Source organism: Phyllobates terribilis, unplaced genomic scaffold, assembly GCF_046119375.1.
Source record: "Phyllobates terribilis strain yellow unplaced genomic scaffold, ASM4611937v1 Scaffold_1__5_contigs__length_1240528914, whole genome shotgun sequence".
Lineage (NCBI taxonomy): Eukaryota > Metazoa > Chordata > Amphibia > Anura > Dendrobatidae > Phyllobates > Phyllobates terribilis.
Window position 1 is genome coordinate 66,459,028 of NW_027362761.1, and position 21,955 is coordinate 66,480,982.

At 43.2% G+C, this 21,955-nt stretch overlaps 1 protein-coding gene across 2 annotated transcripts in view; it reads right to left on the bottom strand.

The window, feature by feature from the left end:
- HSDL2 (hydroxysteroid dehydrogenase like 2) overlaps positions 1-21,162 on the bottom strand; it is a 90,689-nt gene extending 69,527 nt beyond the window's left edge. Inside the window, exons 1-3 of one of the 2 annotated variants that reach the window (XM_073663675.1) lie at positions 21,018-21,162; positions 20,792-20,861; positions 1,827-1,990 (exon numbers count right to left, since the gene is read on the bottom strand). In XM_073663675.1, coding sequence (XP_073519776.1) covers positions 1,827-1,990; positions 20,792-20,808 — 181 coding nt within the window. In that variant the 5' untranslated portion in view covers positions 20,809-20,861; positions 21,018-21,162. Of the gene's footprint in view, positions 1-1,826; positions 1,991-20,791; positions 20,949-21,017 lie in introns of those variants that run through there. The other variant, XM_073663607.1, reaches the window with a different exon arrangement.
- Between the last annotated feature and the right edge of the window lie 793 nt (positions 21,163-21,955).

Consider the following 21,955-nt stretch of genomic DNA (forward strand, 5'->3'; position numbering starts at 1 on the left):
TGCCTTCCTGGCCATACGCAATGAAGTCAGGTGTATGCTCTCCGACTTCTGGACTGCACATGACTAGGCAGGCATTACTGACGCCAATCTTACTTTGCAGCCTGGCTTAGTGAAGCAGGATCCATGTCACTAATACACTGTTCATGCCCAGAGAGGTACCAATGAAGCCAGGGAGTGTACACCTGGCTTCATTGAGCATGGCAAGGAAGGTCAAACATCTTGTTCATGCATGATAGTTGGTGAGCCAAACTGACATCATCTATGTTGTGGATGTTAAATCCCGTTCCCACAGGGAGTGATAAGATCCAAGGCAGGACTAGTCAGGGGAAATCAACCACCGCTAAGCTAGTCCTGGCTGATTTTTAGACTGTGTGCCAGATTTATAACTTGATTTTTCTGACTTAGAAATATGTATCTTCTTATAATCTGGGAATAAGCTTAAATAAAGTTATGGTGGCGGGTTAGGAGGGGCTGAGAAGTGGACAGGTTCCCTTTTAAAAAAAATCTGCAATCAGTCCTTTTCTTTATGGGACACCATTCTGCCTCTGATCATTCCCCTTTTGCAAAGACAACAGTTATTAAACTGGTCAAGTGCAGATGGGATGTCCAAAGAGAATTTCTTCAATGTTTGATACTACTCAATTTATTGAATTTTCCAAAGGTTAAAAATAGGAAGTGTAATGAATATTTGCCTAATGAAAGGGACAATACATCAGCAGCTTTTAGCACTACCACAACTGGAATGAATAAGGTAAAAGATATTACCAAGTTTTCACCTGTAACCTCCCACAGTCCAAATTTAATCTTTACTATAGGTATCAGAGTGGCCCATTGGCACAGTTCTGCATATTTCCATGTATCTACATAAATTGTCTCACAAATGTAATACGAATTTCTAGTAACCCCAAAGTTAAGGCAAAGTTCCCAGCACAATCGTAAAACCAGACATAATATTGTGACACCACATCATATAATTAGCTGGACTAGTCCAAGAGGTGTGCTCTTAGTGTGGGCTAGTCAGTCAATATCATACCCACAGGGGTGTGATTGACATCTCTGGAGTGCCCTCACCTATTCCCTGTGGACTATATCCCACTAATGCAAAGTTATAGCTGTGATTTCTGGTTCAGCATTATAATACAACAGTATAGTGTGTCTGTCGTGAGTTCGTAAGGAAAATCACTCAGCTTGTCAGAGTTTTGGGGCATGTAGTGTGACTCCTAGGCAGAAGTTCACTGAGCGTGCACGCAGTTAGGGCTGTATCTGTGCATGCGCAGGATTTAGGGTGCAGGGAGGAGAGGTCACTGCAGAGACATCAATCCCACTTCTGTGGGTGTGATATAAGCTGGCTTGTTTGCACTAAGTGCATGCATCTTGGAATAGCCCAGCTAATTAAAAAATGGGCAAAACACTGGGGTTGCTAGAAAACAATGATAACTTAAGGGCAAATCCTATGGAATAACCCATGCTTGAGGGAGCTCAGTCAACTGGAAGGGTTCGGAGAATGGAGGAAACAAGGGCTGAAATATTTATAATCAATTATATTTGGATGGACACTTCTGAACATTTGATAACCTAAAACAGAAGACAAAACTCTAATTTTTACAAATATATACAGTTAAGACACTATAGGGGCCCAGGTAAACATATCATATCTCACTATCTCTTCCAACAGGCTTCTGGACTATGTTGTACAAGCAAAAGCAACTAGAAGCTTGACCAAATGTATACATCCTTCTTTCCGGTTCCCTTTAAAATCTCCTCTATAAAAAGGTATAAATGTAATTCCAGTATTTATTCAACAGATAAGACACTTTGAGACATACTTTCCTCAGCTGCTGTATAGATTGTTCCTGGGAGCTTAGGGTGCGGATCTGCAGTTTTCGCTGCTATCACCACGTTAGCACCATCTTTGGCGGCTTTTAAAGCTATGGCTTTTCCAATACCACGACTGGCACCAGTGATAAACAGAGTACATCCCGCAAGTCTCCTGTAATCAAATACAAGATGGTCAAACAGTTGGTTCAATACCTCAGTGTTGGTTTAACCTTGGCATATTTACATGATGATGATCATTAGGTATTATCTAATATAATACGGCTTTATATCTACAGTTGTGCTCAAAAGTTTACATACCTCGGCAGAATTTTTCCTTTCTTGGCCTTGTTTCAGAGAATATGAATGATAACAAAAAAACTTTTTCTCCACTCATGGTTAATGGTTGGGTGAAGCCATTTATTGTCAAACTACTGTGTTTTATCTTTTTAAATCTTAATGACAACCAAAATTGTCCAAATGACCCTGATCAAAAAGTTCACATACCCTGGTGATTTTGGGCTGATAACATGTACAAAATTTGACACAAATGGGTTTGAATGGCTACTAAAGGTAACATCCTCACCTGTGACCTGTTTGCATGTAATCAGTGTGTGTGCATAAAAGCTGAGTGAGCTTCTGGGATCCATATCCAACTGTATATATCTGACTAGGAAACAGCCGTGAATGTTTCCCCATGTTAGTGCATGCATTGTGACTCTATCCCATATAAAACTCAAAAACATTAGCCCTAGCATGTCCAGCCATCCGACATCATGCCCAAAGCCACAAATGACCAGGTCTATCACTGATACTAAGGGAGCAATAAAATACATGTGCAGAGCTCAGAGACACTGGGAACATTATTTCTGTAATATACTGCTAAGTATATGTGGGGCTGCCATAAGTCCCCTTCACCCAACAAGTGGGATCCTTCTACTTTAGCCAAGTTTTTGAAGTCAAAGACGTTCACTGGAGCAGGTAGAAGAAATGCTCTGATTCGATTCTGTGACTCCACCATGCAGCCTACTTACAGCATCCAAGAAACACGTCACAGCGTTCTCAGAGGTCCGGTACTCTGGATCGTTTTACCAACAGCTGCAACCCTGCCTAGTCACAGATGAGACAGTATACAGGACGTAACTCCTTTGTCTCCTCCAGTGGGAGCTATTGGTTCGCAGCAGTAAGGGGGGAGCGAGTTGGACACATGGAAAGGGGTCTCCCAGTGGCAACTCCCCCTTTCATTAAACTTTAGCTGTGGTGGCAGATTCTCAGGGAGATCAGTTTCCAGCCCATGGTCCTGAACAGCTCATTTACATATGAGAAAAAACATGGATTTTATTCAGCTTCCTATGACCTACAGTGCTGGCCAAAAGTATTGGCACACCTGCAATTCTGTCAGATAATACTCAGTTTCTTCCTGAAAATGATTGCAATCACAAATTCTTTGGTCTTATTCTCTTCATTTAATTTGCTTGCAAGGTAAAAACACAAAAGAGAATGAAGCAAAAATCAAATCATTGATCATTTCACACAAAACTCCAAAAATGGGCCAGACAAAAGTATTGTCACCCTCAGCCTAATACTTGGTTGCACAACCTTTAGCCAAAATAACTGAACAACAGCTTCCGGTAACCATAAATGAGTTTCTTACAATGCTCTGCTGGAATTGTAGACCATTCTTCTTTGGCAAACTGCTCCAGGTCCCTGATATTTGAAGGGTATCTTCTCCAAACTGCCATTTTGAGATCTCTCCACAGGTGTTCTATGGGATTTAGGTCTAGACTCATTGCTGGCCAGTGGCCACCTTAGAAGTCTCCATTGCTTTCTCTCAAACCATTTTATAGTGCTTTTGGAAGTGTGTTTTGGGTCATTGTCCTGCTGGAAGACCCATGACCTCTGAGGGAGACCCAGCTTTCTCACACTGGGCCCTACATTATGCTGCAAAATTTGTTGGCAGTCTTCAGACTTCATAATTCCATGCACACGGTCAAGCAGTCCAGTGCCAGAGGCAGCAAAGCAACCCCAAAACATCAGGGAACCTCCGCCATGTTTGACTGTAGGGACCGTGTTCTTTTCTTTGAATGCCTCTTTTTTTTTCCTGTACACTCTATGTTGATGCTTTTTCCCAAAAAGCTCTTCTTTTGTCTCATCTGACTAGAGAACATTCTTCCAAAACGTTTTAGGCTCTCAGGTAAGTTTTGGCAAACTCCAGCCTGGCTTTTTTATGTCTTGGGGTAAGAAGTGGGGTCTTCCTGGGTATCCTACCATACAGTCCCTTTTCATTCAGATGTCGACGGATAGTATGGGTTGACACTGTTGTACCCTCGGACTGCAGGGCAGCTTGAACTTGTTTGGATGTTAGTCGAGGTTCTTTATCCACCATCCGCACAATCTTGCGTTGAAATCTCCCATCAATTTTTCTTTTCCGTCCACATCTAGGGAGGTTAGCCACAGTGCCATGGGCTTTAAACTTCTTGATGACACTGCGCACGGAAGACACAGGAACATTCAGGTCTTTGGAGATGGACTTGTAGCCTTGAGATTGCTCATGCTTCCTCACAATTTGGTTTCTCAAGTCCTCAGACAGTTCTTTGGTCTTCTTTCTTTTCTCCATGCTCAATGTGGTACACACAAGGACACAGGACAGAGGTTGAGTCAACTTTAATCCATGTTAACTGGCTGCAAGTGTGATTTAGTTATTGCCAACACCAGTTAGGTGCCACAGGTAAGTTACAGGTGCTGTTAATTACACGAATTAGAGAAACATCACATGATTTTTCAAAGGGTGCCAATACTTTTGTCCACCCCCTTTTTTAGGTTTGGTGTGGAATTACATCCAATTTGGCTTTAGGACAATTCTTTTTGTGTTTTTTCATTGAAGACAAATTAAATTAAGAGAATAATAACAAAGAATTTGTGATTGCAATCATTTTCAGGAAGAAGCTGAGTATTATCTGACAGAATTGCAGGGGTGCCAATACTTTTGGCCAGCACTGTATATGCCCATATAGACCAGGAGGGTTGATCCTACTGACAGATTCCCTTTAACCCCTTTTTGACCTTGTGATTTTCCGTTTTTTCATTTTTTTCTCCCCTCATTCCAAGAGCCATAACTTTTTTATTTTTCCATCTCCATAGCTGTACGTATGGGGGGGGGGGTGGTGGTGTTTTTTTTGGGGGGGACAAGCTGTACTTTTGAATGACAACATTTATTTTATTTTTATGTGATGCACTGGAAAACAGGAAAAAAATTCCAGGTGCATTGGAATTGCAAAAAAGTGCAACTCCACAATAGTTTTTTGGGGGTTTTATTTATTATGTTAACTATGTGGTAAAACTGACCTGGTAATATGATTCTCCAGGTCAGTTCAATTAAGCAGATACCAAACATGTATAGAATTTTTATATTTAAGTGGTGAAAAAAAATATTCAGAAATCTGTAAGAAAGTTTTTTTTGCTTATGTGGCCATTTTCCGAGACCCATAGCATTTTAATTTTTAGGGATCTGGGGCTCGGTGAGTGCTTATTTTGTGCACCCTGAGCTGACATTTACGATGTTTTGATCACCTCTTATTACATTTTATTGCAATTCAGCAGCAGTCAAAAAGAGTAATTCTGGCGTTTTGATTTTTTTCTCGCTACGTCGTTTACCGATTGGATTAATTTATTTATTTTATATAGCGGACTTCTATGAATGCAGAAATACAGAATGTGTATTTTTTTAATGTAATGTTTTAATTTTCGTGGTGCAAAATGGGGGTGATTTTAACTTCTGTGTTTTTTTGTTTTTTTTTAAAAAAACATGAAACAAAAAAAAATACCTTTCACAGGATTTAATGGTCCCCTTAGGAGACTTGAAGCTTCGATCCTCCGATGGCCTGTGCTAAACATAACAGGGCTTCAGCATGGCTATGTATAAACAGACATCACGATCTCCTATGAACACCGTTCACAGGACAACCGTGATGACAGAAACGGGGATCAGCAACTGACCCCCGGCAGTCATGACAACCCAGTGTCGCCCCGCGATCATGTGGCAGAAGCGCCGATGGGCGGGATGAATGACGTGCTTCTGGCCAGTGCGTGTAAAATCCCGCTGTCAGTGATTGACAGCAGGATTTAGCTGGTTAACAGCTACGAGCAGAGCACCGCTCCACCAACCACTGTTTAAAGGCACATGACGACTGACAAAATCAGTCATCATGTGCAGGGAAAAATGCGGGCTCGTCGTGTGAGCCCACCTCAAAGGCAGGGTCACGACCTTTGAGGTAAATATAACTCAAAGGTCAGGAAGGGGTTAAGGACAGGGCAAATTTTACTTTTTGCACTTTCATCTTATTCCTCTTCTTTGAAGGGTCATAACTTTTTCATTTTTTCACCGACATAGCCATGAGGTTTTGCTTTTTGTTGGACGATTTGAACTTTTGATTGACACCATCTATGCTACTATGTGATGTATTTTTTTCCCGTGTTTGAGTACGAGTGCTATGAAAGTGCGCAACCCCGCCCCCCCAAACAAAAAAGCGATTCTGGAATGTTTTTGTTTTTACGTTGTTCATTCAGCAGTAAAAATGACTTTGCAATATGGATTCTCCGAGTTAGTAGTAAGAAAAAAGGTTTGCATTTAAAAGGAACCGGTCACCATGAAAATGCAGTTTAATCTGCAGGCACTGTGTAATAGAGCAGGGAGTGGAGTAGACTGATCTATACAGTGGATACGGAAAGTATTCAGACCCCTTTAAATTTTTCACAATTTGTTTCATTGCAGCCATTTGGTAAATTTTAAAAGGTTCATTTTTTTTTTTTTTTCATTAAAGTACACTCTGCACCCCATCTTGACTGAAAAAAAAACAAATGTAGAAATTTGCAAATTTATTAAAAAAGAAAAACTGAAATATCACATGGTCATAAGTATTCAGACCCTTTGCTCAGACACTCATATTTAAGTCACGATTTCCATTTCCTTGTGATCCTCCTTGAGATGGTTCTACTCCTTCATTGGAGCCCAGCTGTATTTAATTAAACTGATAGGACTTGATTTGGAAAGGCACACACCTGTCTATATAAGAACTCACAGCTCACAGTGCATGTCAGACCAAATGAGAATCATGAGCTCAAAAGGAACTGCACAAGGAGCTCAGAGACAGAAGTGTGGCAAGGCACAGATCTGGCCAAGGTTATAAAAGAATTTCTGCATTACTCAAGGCTCCTAAGAGCACAGTGGCCTCCATAATCATTAAATGGAAGAAGTTTGGGACCACCAGAAGTCTTCCTAGACCTGTCCGTCCAGCCAAACTGAGCAATCGTGGGAGAAGAGCCTTTGTGAGAGAGGTAAAGAAGAACCCCAAGATCACTGTGTCTGAGCTCCAGAGATGCAGTAGGGAGATGGGAGAAAGTTCCACAAAGTCAACTATCACTGCAGCCCTCCACCAGTTGGGTCTTTATGGCAGAGTGGTCTGACGGAAGCCTCTCCTCAGTGCAAGACATATGAAAGCCCACAGAGTTTGCTCAAAAACACATGAAGGACTCCCAGACTATGAGAAATCAGATTCTCTGGTCTGATGATATGAAGATAGAACTTTTTGGTGATAATTCTAAGCGGTATGTGTGGAGAAAACCAGGCACTGCTCAATACAATCCAAACAGTGAAACATGGTGGTGGCAGCATCATGCTATGGGGGTGTTTTTCAGCTGCAGGGACAGGACGACTGGTTGCAATTGAAGGAAAAATGAATGCGGCCAAGTACAGAGATATCATGGATGAAAACCTCTTTCAGAGTGCTTTGGACCTCAGACTTGGTCGAAGGTTCACCTTCCAACAAGTCAATGACCCTAAGCACACAGCTAAAATAACAAAGGAGTGGCTTCAGGACAACTCTGTGACCATTCTTGACTGGCCCAGCCAGAGCCCTGACCTAAACCCAATTGAGCATCTCTGGATAGACCTGAAAATGGTTGTCCACCAACGTTCACCGACCAACCTGACGGAACTGGAGAGGATCTGCAAGGAAGAATGGCAGAGGATCCCCATCCAGGTGTGAAAAACTTGTTGGATCACTCCCAAGAAGACTCATGGCTGTACTAGCTCAAAAGGGTGCTTCTACTCAATACTGAGCAAAGGGTCTGAATACTTGTGACCATGTGATATTTCAGTTTTTCTTTTTTAATAAATTGGCAAACACTTCTACATTTCTGTTCCTTTTTTCAGTAAAGATGGGGTGCAGTGTGTACTTTAATGAGAAAAAAACATGAACTTTTTAGAATTTACCAATTGGCTGCAATGAAACAAATAGTGAAAAAGTTAAAAGGGGTCTGAATACTTTCCGTACCCACTGTAGTTTTGTGAGAAAAGATTTAGTATAATTTGTGTTTCAATCATTTAAACCTCTGCTCTTTCTGGGATTTTTGGTCCAGTGGGCGGTCCTATCAGTGACTGACAGCAGTCTCTGTAAGTACAATTATATAAATAAAGCTGTCAGTCACTGATAAGACCGCCCACTGGACTAAAAATCCCAGAAAGAGCAGAGGTTAAATGATTAAAACACAAGTTAAACGGAATTTTTACTCAGAAAAATATCAATTTGCTCAGTTCCTCCTACTCTACAACATGGACTCTGCAGATTATACGGCATTTTAATGGTGACAGGTTTCTTTTAAGTGTTGCCATACTGTTTTCATTTTTCAGTTGATTTTTTTCAAGCTGGTGTTGTTATTGATACCATTTTGGGGTAGATATGATGTTTTGATAGCTTCTTATGGCATTTTTGTGGAGTATGCAAAAATGCAATTCTATAGATTCAATTTGTTTTCTCTTTACAGTTTGGGTTATTTTATATTTTAATAGATGGGATTCTTACAGATACAGCTTTACCAAATAGGTGTATTTTTTTTTTAATTAACTATATTCTTGAATAAAGGGAATGTGTCATGATTTATAGCTTTCTACTAATAATTATTGATTATATAATCAATTTTTAATAAAAAATAAATGGCATGTACAATTTTAATATCCATTTACGTATTAATTTTTTCTGCAGCCACTGGGGGCTGCCATATTTCTTTGCTGATATGTAAGCATCTGAATACGATACTTACTCAAAGAAAATAAGACAGCCCCTGGGTATTGGAGATTGCGGTGGGTGTCCCACTGCATCTCCTATTCCTTGGATGCCTCATCTATGAATTGGGCACACCCCGTGCCCTCATTCAGCTGTGTGTGTGCAGGGACGTCTGAATGAGGCTTTACTGCTGCATATTTAAAGTGCAACAGAAGTCTAATGCGCTTTGCAGATGCAGCAGTAAAGCCTCATTCAGACGTCCCTTAAGTACAGACATCTGAATGAGGCATTACACTGAGAAGAGCCATGCATTTCATCCTCTCATGTGCGATACGTCCCACTGAGCCGTGCAGCTCATCCCATCCTGTGTGATATGGCCCGATGAGCCGTGCACCTCATCCCATCCTGTGTGATACATCCCATGTATCTAAACTAATCATGTGATACACTCTGCTGAACCCTGTGTGTAATCCCATCCTGTATGATACAGTCTGTGTATCTAATCCCAGCATGTGATATAGTCCGCGTATCCAATCCCAGGGCATTATACACTCAGAGTATCTAATCCCTTCTTGAGATATAGTCCGTTTATCTAACCCCAGCGCGCGATACAGCAAGCTGAACCAACTAACAGAATCGGTGCTGCCAGCCGTCCTCAGTGACTGCCCATATCGCAGTATCACTTTGCAGTCATTAGTAATATCTTCGCACTGTGATCCCAAACACATCCTCTTATCCTTGCGCAAAAACCCAGAAGGACAGGGGGAGGGAGTGAAATCACACACATGGGAGCAGACCCCGCCCCAATTTACTGCAGTCATAATGTGAGCTAGTGGTACACTAGGTTTTCATGGCAAATATCAGCAGCTGCTCCCCCTAGTGTTTGGAAAAGATCAAAACAGATATATTAAAAAAATGTATTTTAAACCATTACAATGTTATTTAAAAAAAAAAAAAAATTTAATACTTTACATTTTAACAATTGTTCCAAAAAAAATAATTATTTTTTTTATGACACATGCTTTTTAATGGGGGGTACACGAAAGTCGATTTAAACATTTATTATTTGTAGTATTTTTTTAAAACATTTTTCTTTAAAATTTATTTTTTTGTCCTTTTAGAGGTCTTGAATTATCGATCGTCTGATTGCTTATACTACACACAAGTGAAAATATATAGTACAACTTGTGAGCTGCTATGAACTCCACCTGCAAGCTGGTCTTCAAAGGGGCACAATCATAGTAGACCCCGGCTGCCACGCCAACCCATGAGCACACCACAATCTCACTGCAGGTGAGAGATGAGCGATTAGAACAGTGCACCTGGGCCTCGCGCTATAGATGCGGCTGTCAGAGATTGACAGTAGCATTTAACAAGTTAAAAGGGACTGTCAGAATGACTGCTGAAACCAAGTACAGGTGCTCAGTGCATCATGGTGTGGTCAATAATTTATAGACACCTTCCCACCTGCTTGGTTTCCATCTTTCTCCTCCCTTCTCTGGTCCTATAAAGCCAGAGCTGTCGAGAGGGGGAGATAGATAGAAAACAAACAGGTGGGAAGGTGAATGTAAATATTTGGCCCCACCATAATGCCCCGAGCGCCTGTACCTTGTCTGCACTGAATGACTGTTCAAACTGTCTCTTTAATCCTTTTACCACCTTGGTTTTTTCCGTTTTTTTGCGTTTTCGTTTTTTGCTCCCCTTCTTCCCAGAGCTATAACTTTTTTATTTTTCCATCAACATGGCCATGCGAGGTCTTGTTTTTTGTGTGACAAGTTGTACTTTTGATCGACACCATTGGCTTTACCATATCGTGTACTGGAAAACTCCAGGGTATTACGAGTTTTTAGACACCAAACATGTATAGGTTCTTTTTTATTTAAGTGGTGAAAATAAAAAACAAAAAGTTTGTCAAAAATAAATGGCGCCATTTTCTGAGACCCGTAGCGTCTCCAGTTTCTGGGATCTGGGGCTGGGTGAGGGCTTCTTTTTTGCACGCCAAGCTGACGTTTTTATTGATACCATTTTGGGATAAATACGATGTTTTGATTACCAGTTATTGAATTTTATTTCAATATTGCGGCACCGAAAAAAAACGTAATTCTGGCATTTTTAATTTTTTTTCTCATTACGCCATTTACCAATCGTATCAATTCTTTTTATATATTAATAGGACCCAGCCTATTTTGACCCTAAAGACCTTGGCATTTTTGTCAATTCTGACCAGTGTCCCTTTACAAAGTAAAAACTCTGGAACACTTCAACGGATCCTGGCAATTCTGAGATTGTTTTTTCGTGACATATTGGGCTTCACGTTAGTATTAAATTTAGGTCGATAATATTTGCGCTTATTTGTGAAAAAATCAAAAATATGGGAAAAATTTTGAAAATTTCACAATTTTCAAATTTAGAATTTTTATTCTGCTAAACCAGAGTGATGTGACACAAAATAGTTAATAAATAACATTTCCCACATGTCTACTTTACATCAGCACAATTTTTGAAAAAAATAAAATAAAATTTTGGTTGGAAGTTTGAAGGGTTCAAAGTTCATCAGGAATTTATCTTTTTTCCAGCAAAATTTACAAAACCATTTTTTTTAGTGATCACATCACATTTGAAGTCCCTTTGAGGGGTGTACATGACAGAAAACACCCAGAAGTGACACCATTCCAAAAACTGCACCCCTCAAGCTACTCAAAACTACATTCAAGAAGATTATTAACCCTTCAGGTGCATCACAGGAGCTAAAGCAACATGGAAGAAAAAAATGAACATTTTAATTTTGCTAACAAAAATTTTCTTTTAGCCTAAATTTTTTAATTTTCACATGGGTAACAGGATAAAATGCATCCTAAAATTTGTTGGTCAATTTCTCCTGAGTACACTGATACCTCATATGTGGTCATAAGCCACTGTTTGGGCACACGGCAGGGCTCAGAAGGGAAGGAGCACCATTTCACTTTTTGAATGGAAAATTAGCTCCAAAAGTCAAATTGCGCTCCTGTACTCAGGAGAAATTGCCCAACAAATTTTAGGATGCATTTTATCCTGTTACCCATGTGAAAATTAAAAAATTTAGGCTAAAAGAAAATTTGTGTGAAAAAAAAAGTACTTTTTTGTTTTCACAGATCAATTTGTGAAGCACCTGGAGGTTCCAAGTGCTCACTATGCATCTAGATAGGTGCCTTGGGGGGTCTAGTTTCCAAAATGGGGTCACTTGTGGGGGAGCTCCACTGTTTAGGCACATTAGGGGCTCTCCAAACGCAACATGGTGTCCGCTAACAATTTGAGCCGATTTTCCATTGAATTTGTTAGCGGACACCATATCGTGTTTGAAGAGCCCCTGATGTGACTAAACAGTGGAGCTCCCCCACAAGTGACCCCATTTTGGAAACTAGATCTCCCAAGGCACCTATCTAGATGCAGAGTGAGCACTTGAAACCCCCATGTGCTTCACAAATTAATCCGTAAAAATAAAAAAGTTTTTTTTCCCACTTTCATTTTTACGAATCAATTTGTGAAGCACCTGGGGGTTTCAAGTGCTCACTATGCATCTAGATTGGTGCCTTGGGGGGTCTAGTTTCCAAAATGGGGTCACTTGTGGGGGAGCTCCACTGTTTAGGCATATCAGGGGCTCTGCAAACGCAACATGGTTCCAATTTGTTAGCGGACACCATGTCGTGTTTGGAGAGCCCGTGTGCCCAAACATTGGAGCTCCCCCACAAGTGACCCCATTTTGGAAACTAGACCCCCCAGGGAACTTATCTAGATGCATAGTGATCACCCCCATGTGCTTCACAAATTGTGTAGTGTATATCAGGTTGGTGTGCGGTGTGGTATAGTGTAGTGTATACACCACACACACACACACACACACACACACACACACACACACACACACACACACACACACACACACACACACACACACACACACACCTGACATAGCCTCCTCAGCTGAGTACGCCCTAGACTGGGATGAGCGGGACGGGCGGGACATTTTGTGTGCTGTGTGCTGTGTGCGTGTAAAAAAAAAAAATGAAACTTTATTATAGTGTGAGTGCTTGGTGTAAATCACGTGTGGGGGCGGTCAGGCGTATGTGGCGCAGGAGGGGGCGCACTCAGGCATACGGGGCGCAGGAGGGGGCTGAGGAGATGGAAGAGCCAGCAGCAGCAGGGGGGGGTGATCACTGGGGCAGAAGGGGGGCAGGAGCCGGCAGCAGCAAGGGGGGGTAGGAGCCGGCAGGCAGTAGCTGGCAGCAGCAGGGGGGGGTGATCACTGGGGGTGGGGGAGATCACTGGGACGGGGGATGGTGGTATGATCACAGGCGCAGGAGATTTACACCGAGCCTGCTGCTGCCTGTGATCACAGTCCACCGGCTGTCAGATCCTCCATGTCACAAACGCTGTGACACGGGTCGGGAAGGGGTTAAAAACAAACAAACAAAAAAAAAAACACAATTTGAGCTTGGTTTAAGTTGGTATGCATGCAGCATATAAATGCATGTTTCACAATGGCCGTGTTTTTTTTTTTTTTTTTGCATTCTGTGCAAACCTGGGTGTGGCCTCCCTTTCTTGAGCTGGATGATAGCCTAAATGTATGTGCCCACGATGCAGAAATGCTCCAGATTTTTCCTGAGCGTTTCTGCATCTCCCTGGCAGAAAAAAAACGCATGCGGATTGTACATGCGGATTGTACATGCGTTTTCCTGCCAGGGACAAGCGGAAGCGAAGTGTTCTTCACAAGCATTTCCGCATGCGGGCTGACAAGCGCTTTCCAAGCGATTTTAGCATCACTAGGAAAGTGCTTGACAACTCGGTCACACTATATAAATCCATGCAACCGGCATGGATTTATATAGTGTGACCGTAAAAGAATGGTAAAAAATAAAAAATAAATCTATACTTACCTTCTGATGGCCCCCAGAGTCTTGATTCGATCAGCCCTGGCTTGCCGGCAGCTCGCGGTACACTGAATGACCTGCCGACGTCAGCGCAGGTCCTTCAGTCCACCGCGAGCTGCCGGCAAGCGAAGACAAGCGCATTGCGGGCCATCAGAAGGTAAATATTATATTTATTTTATTCTTTTTTTTTTTTTTATTAATTATTTATTATTATTATTTTTTTTTTTTTTTTTTTTTACAGGTTCTATGGTACCCGGGTCCGGAGGAGAGAGTCTCCTCTTCTCCACACCCGGGTACCATCCGCACATTGAAACGCATGTTATCCGCATGTAGAGATGCAGTGATGCGGAATCCATGCGTTCTAATGCAAGTCAATGGCGGCGAAAACGCAGCACTTCCGCAAAATAATTGGTAGTGCTGCGTTTTTTTCCGCAATGATAATCCGCAGCGGAAAGTGCACAGCACATGCGGATTATCATTGGGGGACATGGCAGGCCTTCTACCAAGCGTTTAAGCGACGCTTAAAAAATGCATCGTGGGCACACAGCCTAAAAAAGCTTCATAGTTTGGGGCTTGGGCCTTTGTCTGCCTTTATTCACACTGAGGTCAACTTCGACACATGGTAAGGTTTTTAACCCCTTAACCTTGGTTTTTCCATTTTCATTTTTTGCTCCCCTTCTTTCCAGAGCCACAGCCTTTTTTAATTTTTCGGTCAATATGGCCATGTGAGGGCTTATTTTTTGCGGGACAAGTTGTACTTTTAAACGCCATCACTGGTTTTACCATATCGTGCACTGGAAAATGGGAAAAAAAATTCCAAGTGTGGTGAAATTGCCCAAAAAAATAAATAAATAAATTTCACAGTTTTTTGTTTTTTACCACGCTCACTGAATGCTAAAACTGACCTGCGATTATTACTTTCCAGGTCATTACGAGTTCGTAGACACCAAACATGTATAGGTTTTTATTTAAGTGGTGAAAAAAACAAACAAAGTTTGCTTAAAAAAAAAAAAAAAAAGCGCCATTTTTCAAGACCTGTAGCATCTCCATTTTTCGGGATCTGGGGCCAGGTGAGGGCTTATTTTTTTGTGCGACAAGCTGACGTTTTTATTGATACTTTTTTGGGGCAGACGTGATGTTTTGATCGCACGTTATTGCATTTTATTTCAATGTTGCGACAACCCAAAAAAAATGTATTTTAATTTTGAATGGGGCGATTTAAACTTTCATTTTTTTTAATATTTTTAAAAACATTTTTTTCCCACTTTCTGCATGCTTCAATAGTCTCCATAGGAGACTAGTAGCTGCAGTTATCTGATCGTTTCTGTTACAGAGGCGATGAGCAGATCGCCTCTGTGTAGCAAAAATGCTCACTTGCTATGAGCGCCGACCACTGGGTGGCGCTCATAGCAAGCGAGACATGACAACCACAGGGGTCTGCTGCAGACCCCGGGTTGTCCTGATCAAGTATAGGTGACCCGCAATCACGTGACGGGGTCACCGATGGGCAGGGCTAACGCCGCGCTTCCGGTGCAGCGCTGTTAAATGTCGCGGCACTATTAAATGCCGCGGGTGGATCGCGGTTCAGTGCGGGCTCAGCGCTGGAGCCCCCTCTGAACCGGGGGTGATGGCCTGGGGCGTACAAATACGTCCTAGGCCATTAAGGGGTTAATATTAGACAGTGTAGGTCTATCCCAAACGGGTTCACCTTGTCGCTGCTGGGATAGCTTTTATACTATTTTTGATCAAAACAGTGTTACTAAGATCCCTTTTATTTAAATGCACTTTTGCTTTTTATTTATTTACAGCAGGGTTTTTGTTAATTTTGCTTCTTGTAGGTTTTTCTTTTTATATATTGATAGAGTGGGTGATTCTGAACACTGATACCAAATATGTGTATTTTTTTATTGTTTTATTTTGAATGGGGCAAAAGGGAGGCGATTTGAACTTTTATAGTTTAAAAAAAAAAAAATTTCTATTCTTATGCAAATTGTCTCTTCAGAGAGGAAGAGGACTAGAGCTCTAGTGCAGTCTATAGGAAATAGCAATCCTAAAAGTCAATATCGACCCTTTAACGAGTCTTGGCACATGACTTAGGATAATAGCCAAAACCAAAATCTCAATTTGCAGACACTGTGTTTGGGTATACTGCCCCTCGTCAGTGCAAAGTGTGAGAGGCATCTGACTGGTATCCAAGGGGTAATGTTTCTCCTTGCAGAGAGAGTGACATGTTAAGCATGTCAAGGATTTATATTTTTAAAAACTTCCCCCCGTCCCCCCACATGCTTCAATAGTCTCCATGGGAGACTAGAAGCTGCAATCATCTGATCACCTGTGTGACACATAGCAGGGCTTCAGCCCGGCTATGTGTAATAGAAATGCTCATCTGCCATGAATGCCAACTACGGGGTGGCGCTCATGGCAGTTTGGCAATGACAACCACAGGGGTCTCCTGCAGAACCTGGGTTGCCATGCCAACCCATCGGCACCCCGCGATAATGTGACAGGGGTGCCGATGGGCGGGACTTATGACGCGCTTCTGGTAAGCGCGAGTTAAATGCTGCTGTCAGATTGACAGTGGCATTTAACTAGTTAACAGCCACGGGTGGACTGATTCCACCTGCGGCTGTTAGGGGGACATGACAGCTAATCAGATCAGCTGTCATGTGCCTGAAAACATGCGGGCTCAGCGCTGGAGCCCGCATGGAGTTCAGGGCCATGACCTATGACTTACCTATACGTCATAGGTCATGAAGGGGTTAACAGCAGCAAGAGGAGCTCGGCTCCACGCCACTGTTAGGGTATGTGCACACCAGGGCTGTGAAGTCGGAGTCGTGGAGTCTGTGTCCATTTTGGTGGAGTCGGTATAAAATGGACCGACTCCTAAAAGATATAATAAAGTGGGTTCAGTAGTACTACTATGCAGGATGTGCTGTAAATGTTCTCATAAGAATTTTGGGAAGTTCTGAAGTGTCCTATAAATGTCTGTTCTGTTCCTGATCCAAGTATCTAGGCTTTTAGTTGAGCTGAATCTGTGCTGCACTTTATGTACACGCTCAGTAGTGAGGCAGTGATGGGGAGTCAGTCTGGGAAATTGAGGAGTCGGATTCAGAGTCGGTGGTTTGGGTTACCGACTCCACAGTCCTGATCCACACGTCTTTTTCAGGCAGGTCAGCTTTGTAACCCACTTTAAAAAGTGCTAAAGAAATGAGAAAAAGATTGAAAACTTGCACCGCGATGTAAAAACGACACTCTCAGTAGCACAAGACAATTTGCTGTAGTGACTGATTATATTTAAGCAAGTTTAAAAATCATTTCAATCGACGAATGAACATTTTACTTGTGCATTGGGTGATTGACAGCCTGTGTAGATCGGGAACCGATCAGTTGCAGTGTTAATGCACCTTAAAGAGTAAATAGTAAATTAACTTTTTAGTCCGTTTTTAAAAAACGGATCTCTGCTGGATCCACTTTTTAACATTAAAGTCTATGTAAAACAGATCTGTTAATTAGCCAATAGTTTTTCTATCTTTTGTAAAGGATCCATTTTTTTTGCTTAATGGATTCGTTACAAATGGAAGAAAACGAATGGTTTTAATGGATCCATTTTCCCATAGACTTAACGTTTTTTTTTTTTTTTAGGACTATAAAAGACACACTGGACCATAAGACAAACCCCAGATTTAGAGTTGGAAAGTAGGAGAATTTATTTTTTTAATGAGAAAATGGGGGTCCGTCTTATAGTTTGAATTTAGCTTAACGGGGGGGAGCCCTAGGTGTTATTATTTTACAAAGGGGAAAGATAGGGATTCAGAAAGGGGCTGTACTAGTAGTGGACAAACCCTTTAATATGTTTTGCTGAATTTTTTCCTAACTGGTTTGGTTTTGGTAGCAGTGCAGAATAGCGAACCTATGTGCAGATACTGCTTTTTAAGTTATACAACTGGCCAAGGTCATTACATTTGTGTGTGGCAGAGACAGATTCATAATGTACTTTGCTGTACAGACATAGTGAGTAGCGCTACTTTCCAGTAACACGGTGTGGAAATAAATCTATTGTTATTAAAGGGCACTCTGGCGGTTTATTTTTATTTACCCCCCTCTGTTACCAATCATTAGCACGTGTGTACTGATAGTATATAAATACTTACCCGTTGTGGTCTTCTGTTTATAACGCTGCTCCTTTCCTCCCCTCCATCACATGACTGCATTTGTGACCACCCAGCTCCCACTACGTCTTCTGTGTGGACCAGAGGTCACTTTCTCAATGTTAGTCTATGAGATTCAGACCAAGGCTCTATCACATTGGGGAACTGACCTCCAGTTCACACATAAATGTTGTGTGAGTCAGCAGCTCAAAATTCTGACCAAGTGATGGAGGAGAGGAATGAAGCAGCATTGGAAATGGTAAAAGACAGCATCAGGAAAGTATTTTAATACACTTACATTAATGATTTATAACAGTGGGGCGGGAATAATAAAAAACACTATAATGTGACAGTATGATATTAACCCCTTTACCCCCAAAGGTGATTTGCACGTTAATGACCAGGCCAATTTTTTCAATTCTGACCACTGTCACTTTATGAGGTAATTACTCTGGAACGCTTCAACGGATCCCCCTGATTCTGAGATTGGTTTTTCGTGACATATTGCACTTCATGATAGTGGTAAAATTTCTTCGATATCACTTGCGTTTATTTGTGAAAAAAAAAAAAACGGAAATTTGGCGAAGATTTTACCAATTTTGACAATTGAACGTTTTGAACACGCAATTTCGCACGTGGGTTGTCAAGTGCTTTTCCAAGCGATTTTAGCTTCACTTGTTAAAGTGCTTGACAACTTGGTCACACTATATAAAGCCATGCAACTGGCATGGATTTATATAGCGTGACCAAGTTACGATACTGCAAATGTAGCATCAATACAAAAAAAAAAATCATTATACTCACCTTCAGATGGCTCCCGGTCTCCTCAGCGGCTCCCGATGCTCTAAAAAGGACCTTCCATGACGTCATTTAGTCATGTGATGGTCACGCGTCCATCACCTGACAGCTGAAGTCAGCGGTCACGTGACCGTCACATGACTAAATGTCGTCATGGAAGGTCCTTGCAGACCACCGCCGGAAGCCAAGGAGACAGCAGCACCGCTCAGAGGAGACCAGGGGCGCCAGAAAGGGGAGTATAAGGTTTTTTTTATTTTAATTCTTTTTTAAACTACAGGTACTATGGTACCCAGGTCTGGATGAGAGTCTCTTCTCCAGACCCGGGTACCATCCGCGCATTGAACCGCATAATATAAGCATGTGCACGTGTAGTCATGCGGATGTTATGCGGTCCAATGCAAGTCAATGGCGATTACGCTAAATTAATGGTAGTGTTGCGGATTTTTTCACAATAATCCACAGCGGAAATTTCCACAGCACGTGAACAGTACATGCAGATTATCATTGGGGAACATTGCAGACCTTATATCAAGTGTTTAAGCGGCGGAATTGCCGCTGCAGAAATGCTTCAATAACGCATAGTGGGCACACAGCCTTACTCTATGTCTTTGGAGGGAGGAAGCCGAAGAACTTGATGATGTAGTTACAAGGTCTGCTGTAAGATGATGTCTCACTCCTCAACGCTGGGTTCACACATTGCAGATTTTACGTGTGGATTTTCAGCAAATAAAATCCTCAGCGTTTTACAGTACCAGCATAGAGGATGACTTAGAACTTAAAGCATCACTCCAGCGTTTTGGTTTGTTTTTTTTATTGCATTGCTGGACTGGTGCTGAAGCTTCACCGAAAAATCTGTGAAGACGCCAGCGGGTGAGTATGTGAGCTTTGGGATTAGATTTAAAGCGCCACTCCAGTGCGGAATAAAAACAAAGAACGCTGGAGTGGTGCTTGAAGTGGATAGTCCAGGTAAAACAAGTGATTACCTATATGTAGAATAGGTGATAACTGGGACCCACACTGAACAGCAGATTGGGAATTTTTTATTCTTATCTCCAAAATGAAAATTTTTTTCCCATTACAAAACGGTGCCGCAGGTCAGGCGCCCAACCACCGCGCCATTCATTCTCTATTGGGCTGATGGAAAAAGTATAGAGAAGCAGCGCCGCCTGTCCATGTTGACAGGTATAGAAATTCCCTGTTCTGCTGTTTGGTGCACATCCAGGATTCAGACCACGGCCGGTCAACAGGGTATCACATGTGGGTCAGCGGTGGGTGCATAGATGATAACTTGTTTCCACTGGAGAACCTCTTTAATCTCATCTACATGCTGAGTTTTTCTTGTTTTGTTTTTTCCTGGTGTGGAATCTGCATGGAAATTCATTAAGCTTCACAACGGTGGCGCAGTGGTTAGCACTGCAGCCTTGGGGTCAAATCCCATCAAGGACAACATCTGCGAGGAGTTTGTATGTTCTCCCGGTGTTTGTGTGGGTTTCCTCCTGGTTCTCCGGTTTCCTCCCACAATCCAAAGACATACTGATAGGGAATGTAGATTGTGAGCCCCAATGGGGACAGCGATGATAAGAAATGCATTAAAAAATAATGACAATATCAATTGTGGAAACTGGAAACTCTCCGTTTTGATCCAGATTTTACCCATTCATTTCAATGAACGGACCCTTGGGTCACAGGTTATACTGCTGCATGGGCATTGGTGTGCACTAACTACGTGTGGATTTTAGATGCAGAAAAGCTACGGATATCAGTTTAGCAATCCACGCCTAAAATCCCCACCAGTGACGTGACCCTGGCATAGCCGCAGCACTGCCCAGGGCATAGGAAGGCTGGTAGGTGCGGAGAACACACTGCTATAGCACTGCCTGACAAGTGTTGGGGTATCGGATTAGTGGGGTAACACCTTCTTGTGGCCCCCACATCGCAGGCACCCTGCACAACATACTGAGCCTGGTCTGTGACTAAAGAAAGCTTCCATTCCCTGCCAGCATGCAGAGATCTGAGCCATAGCCAGAGTGCAGGAAGAGGCATCCCCTGCTCTGCCACTTACCCAGTGTTTGGCAGCATGGTGCACCCGCTCCTGCCCGCTGTCAGCCTGCACAGTGACTTCTTGCTGGAGACTGTGTATAGGAAGGAAGAAGTTAGACTATAACCTTTACCCTACATATCCAAGTACACCTGGCACGTCATGTGGTAAAGATAAGCGCCCGTGTGACCCGAAAGCCGTCACTTCCGGCATAGTGCACAGGCTCGGCAGCTCTGCGGCCACACGTTACCTTGCACTGGGCTCAGAGCTCCGCACCGCACTGTGACCGGTCACCTAGTTTTGGAGCCCACTTGTCTAGAATGGAGTTGCTCCTGTGAGGGATGATGTCATACGAAGGGGCGGGGCCTCCTCCAATTAGCGCAGACTCAATACCAGGAAGCAGTGTTAACTTGTGACGAGCTGAGGTTGCTGGAGATTAGATGACTGTGGAGCTGTGCGTAGAGGAGACGCTGAGCAGGACGCGGGAGCTGTGCGTAGTAGAGGAGACGCTGGGCAGGACGCGGGAGCTGTGCGTAGTAGAGGAGACGCTGGGCAGGACGCGGGAGCTGTGCGTAGTAGAGGAGACGCTGGGCAGGACGCGGGAGCTGTGCATAGAGGAGACGCTGAGCAGGACGCGGGAGCCGTGCGTAGTAGAGGAGACGCTGAGCAGGACGCGGGAGCCGTGCGTAGTAGAGGAGACGCTGGGCAGGACGCGGGAGCCGTGCGTAGTAGAGGAGACGCTGGGCAGGACGCGGGAGCCGTGCGTAGTAGAGGAGACGCTGGGCAGGACGCGGGAGCCGTGCGTAGTAGAGGAGACGCTGGGCAGGACGCGGGAGCCGTGCGTAGTAGAGGAGACGCTGGGCAGGACGCGGGAGCCGTGCGTAGTAGAGGAGACGCTGGGCAGGACGCGGGAGCCGTGCGTAGTAGAGGAGACGCTGGGCAGGACGCGGGAGCCGTGCGTAGTAGAGGAGACGCTGGGCAGGACGCGGGAGCCGTGCGTAGTAGAGGAGACGCTGGGCAGGACGCGGGAGCCGTGCGTAGTAGAGGAGACGCTGGGCAGGACGCGGGAGCCGTGCGTAGTAGAGGAGACGCTGGGCAGGACGCGGGAGCCGTGCGTAGTAGAGGAGACGCTGGGCAGGACGCGGGAGCCGTGCGTAGTAGAGGAGACGCTGGGCAGGACGCGGGAGC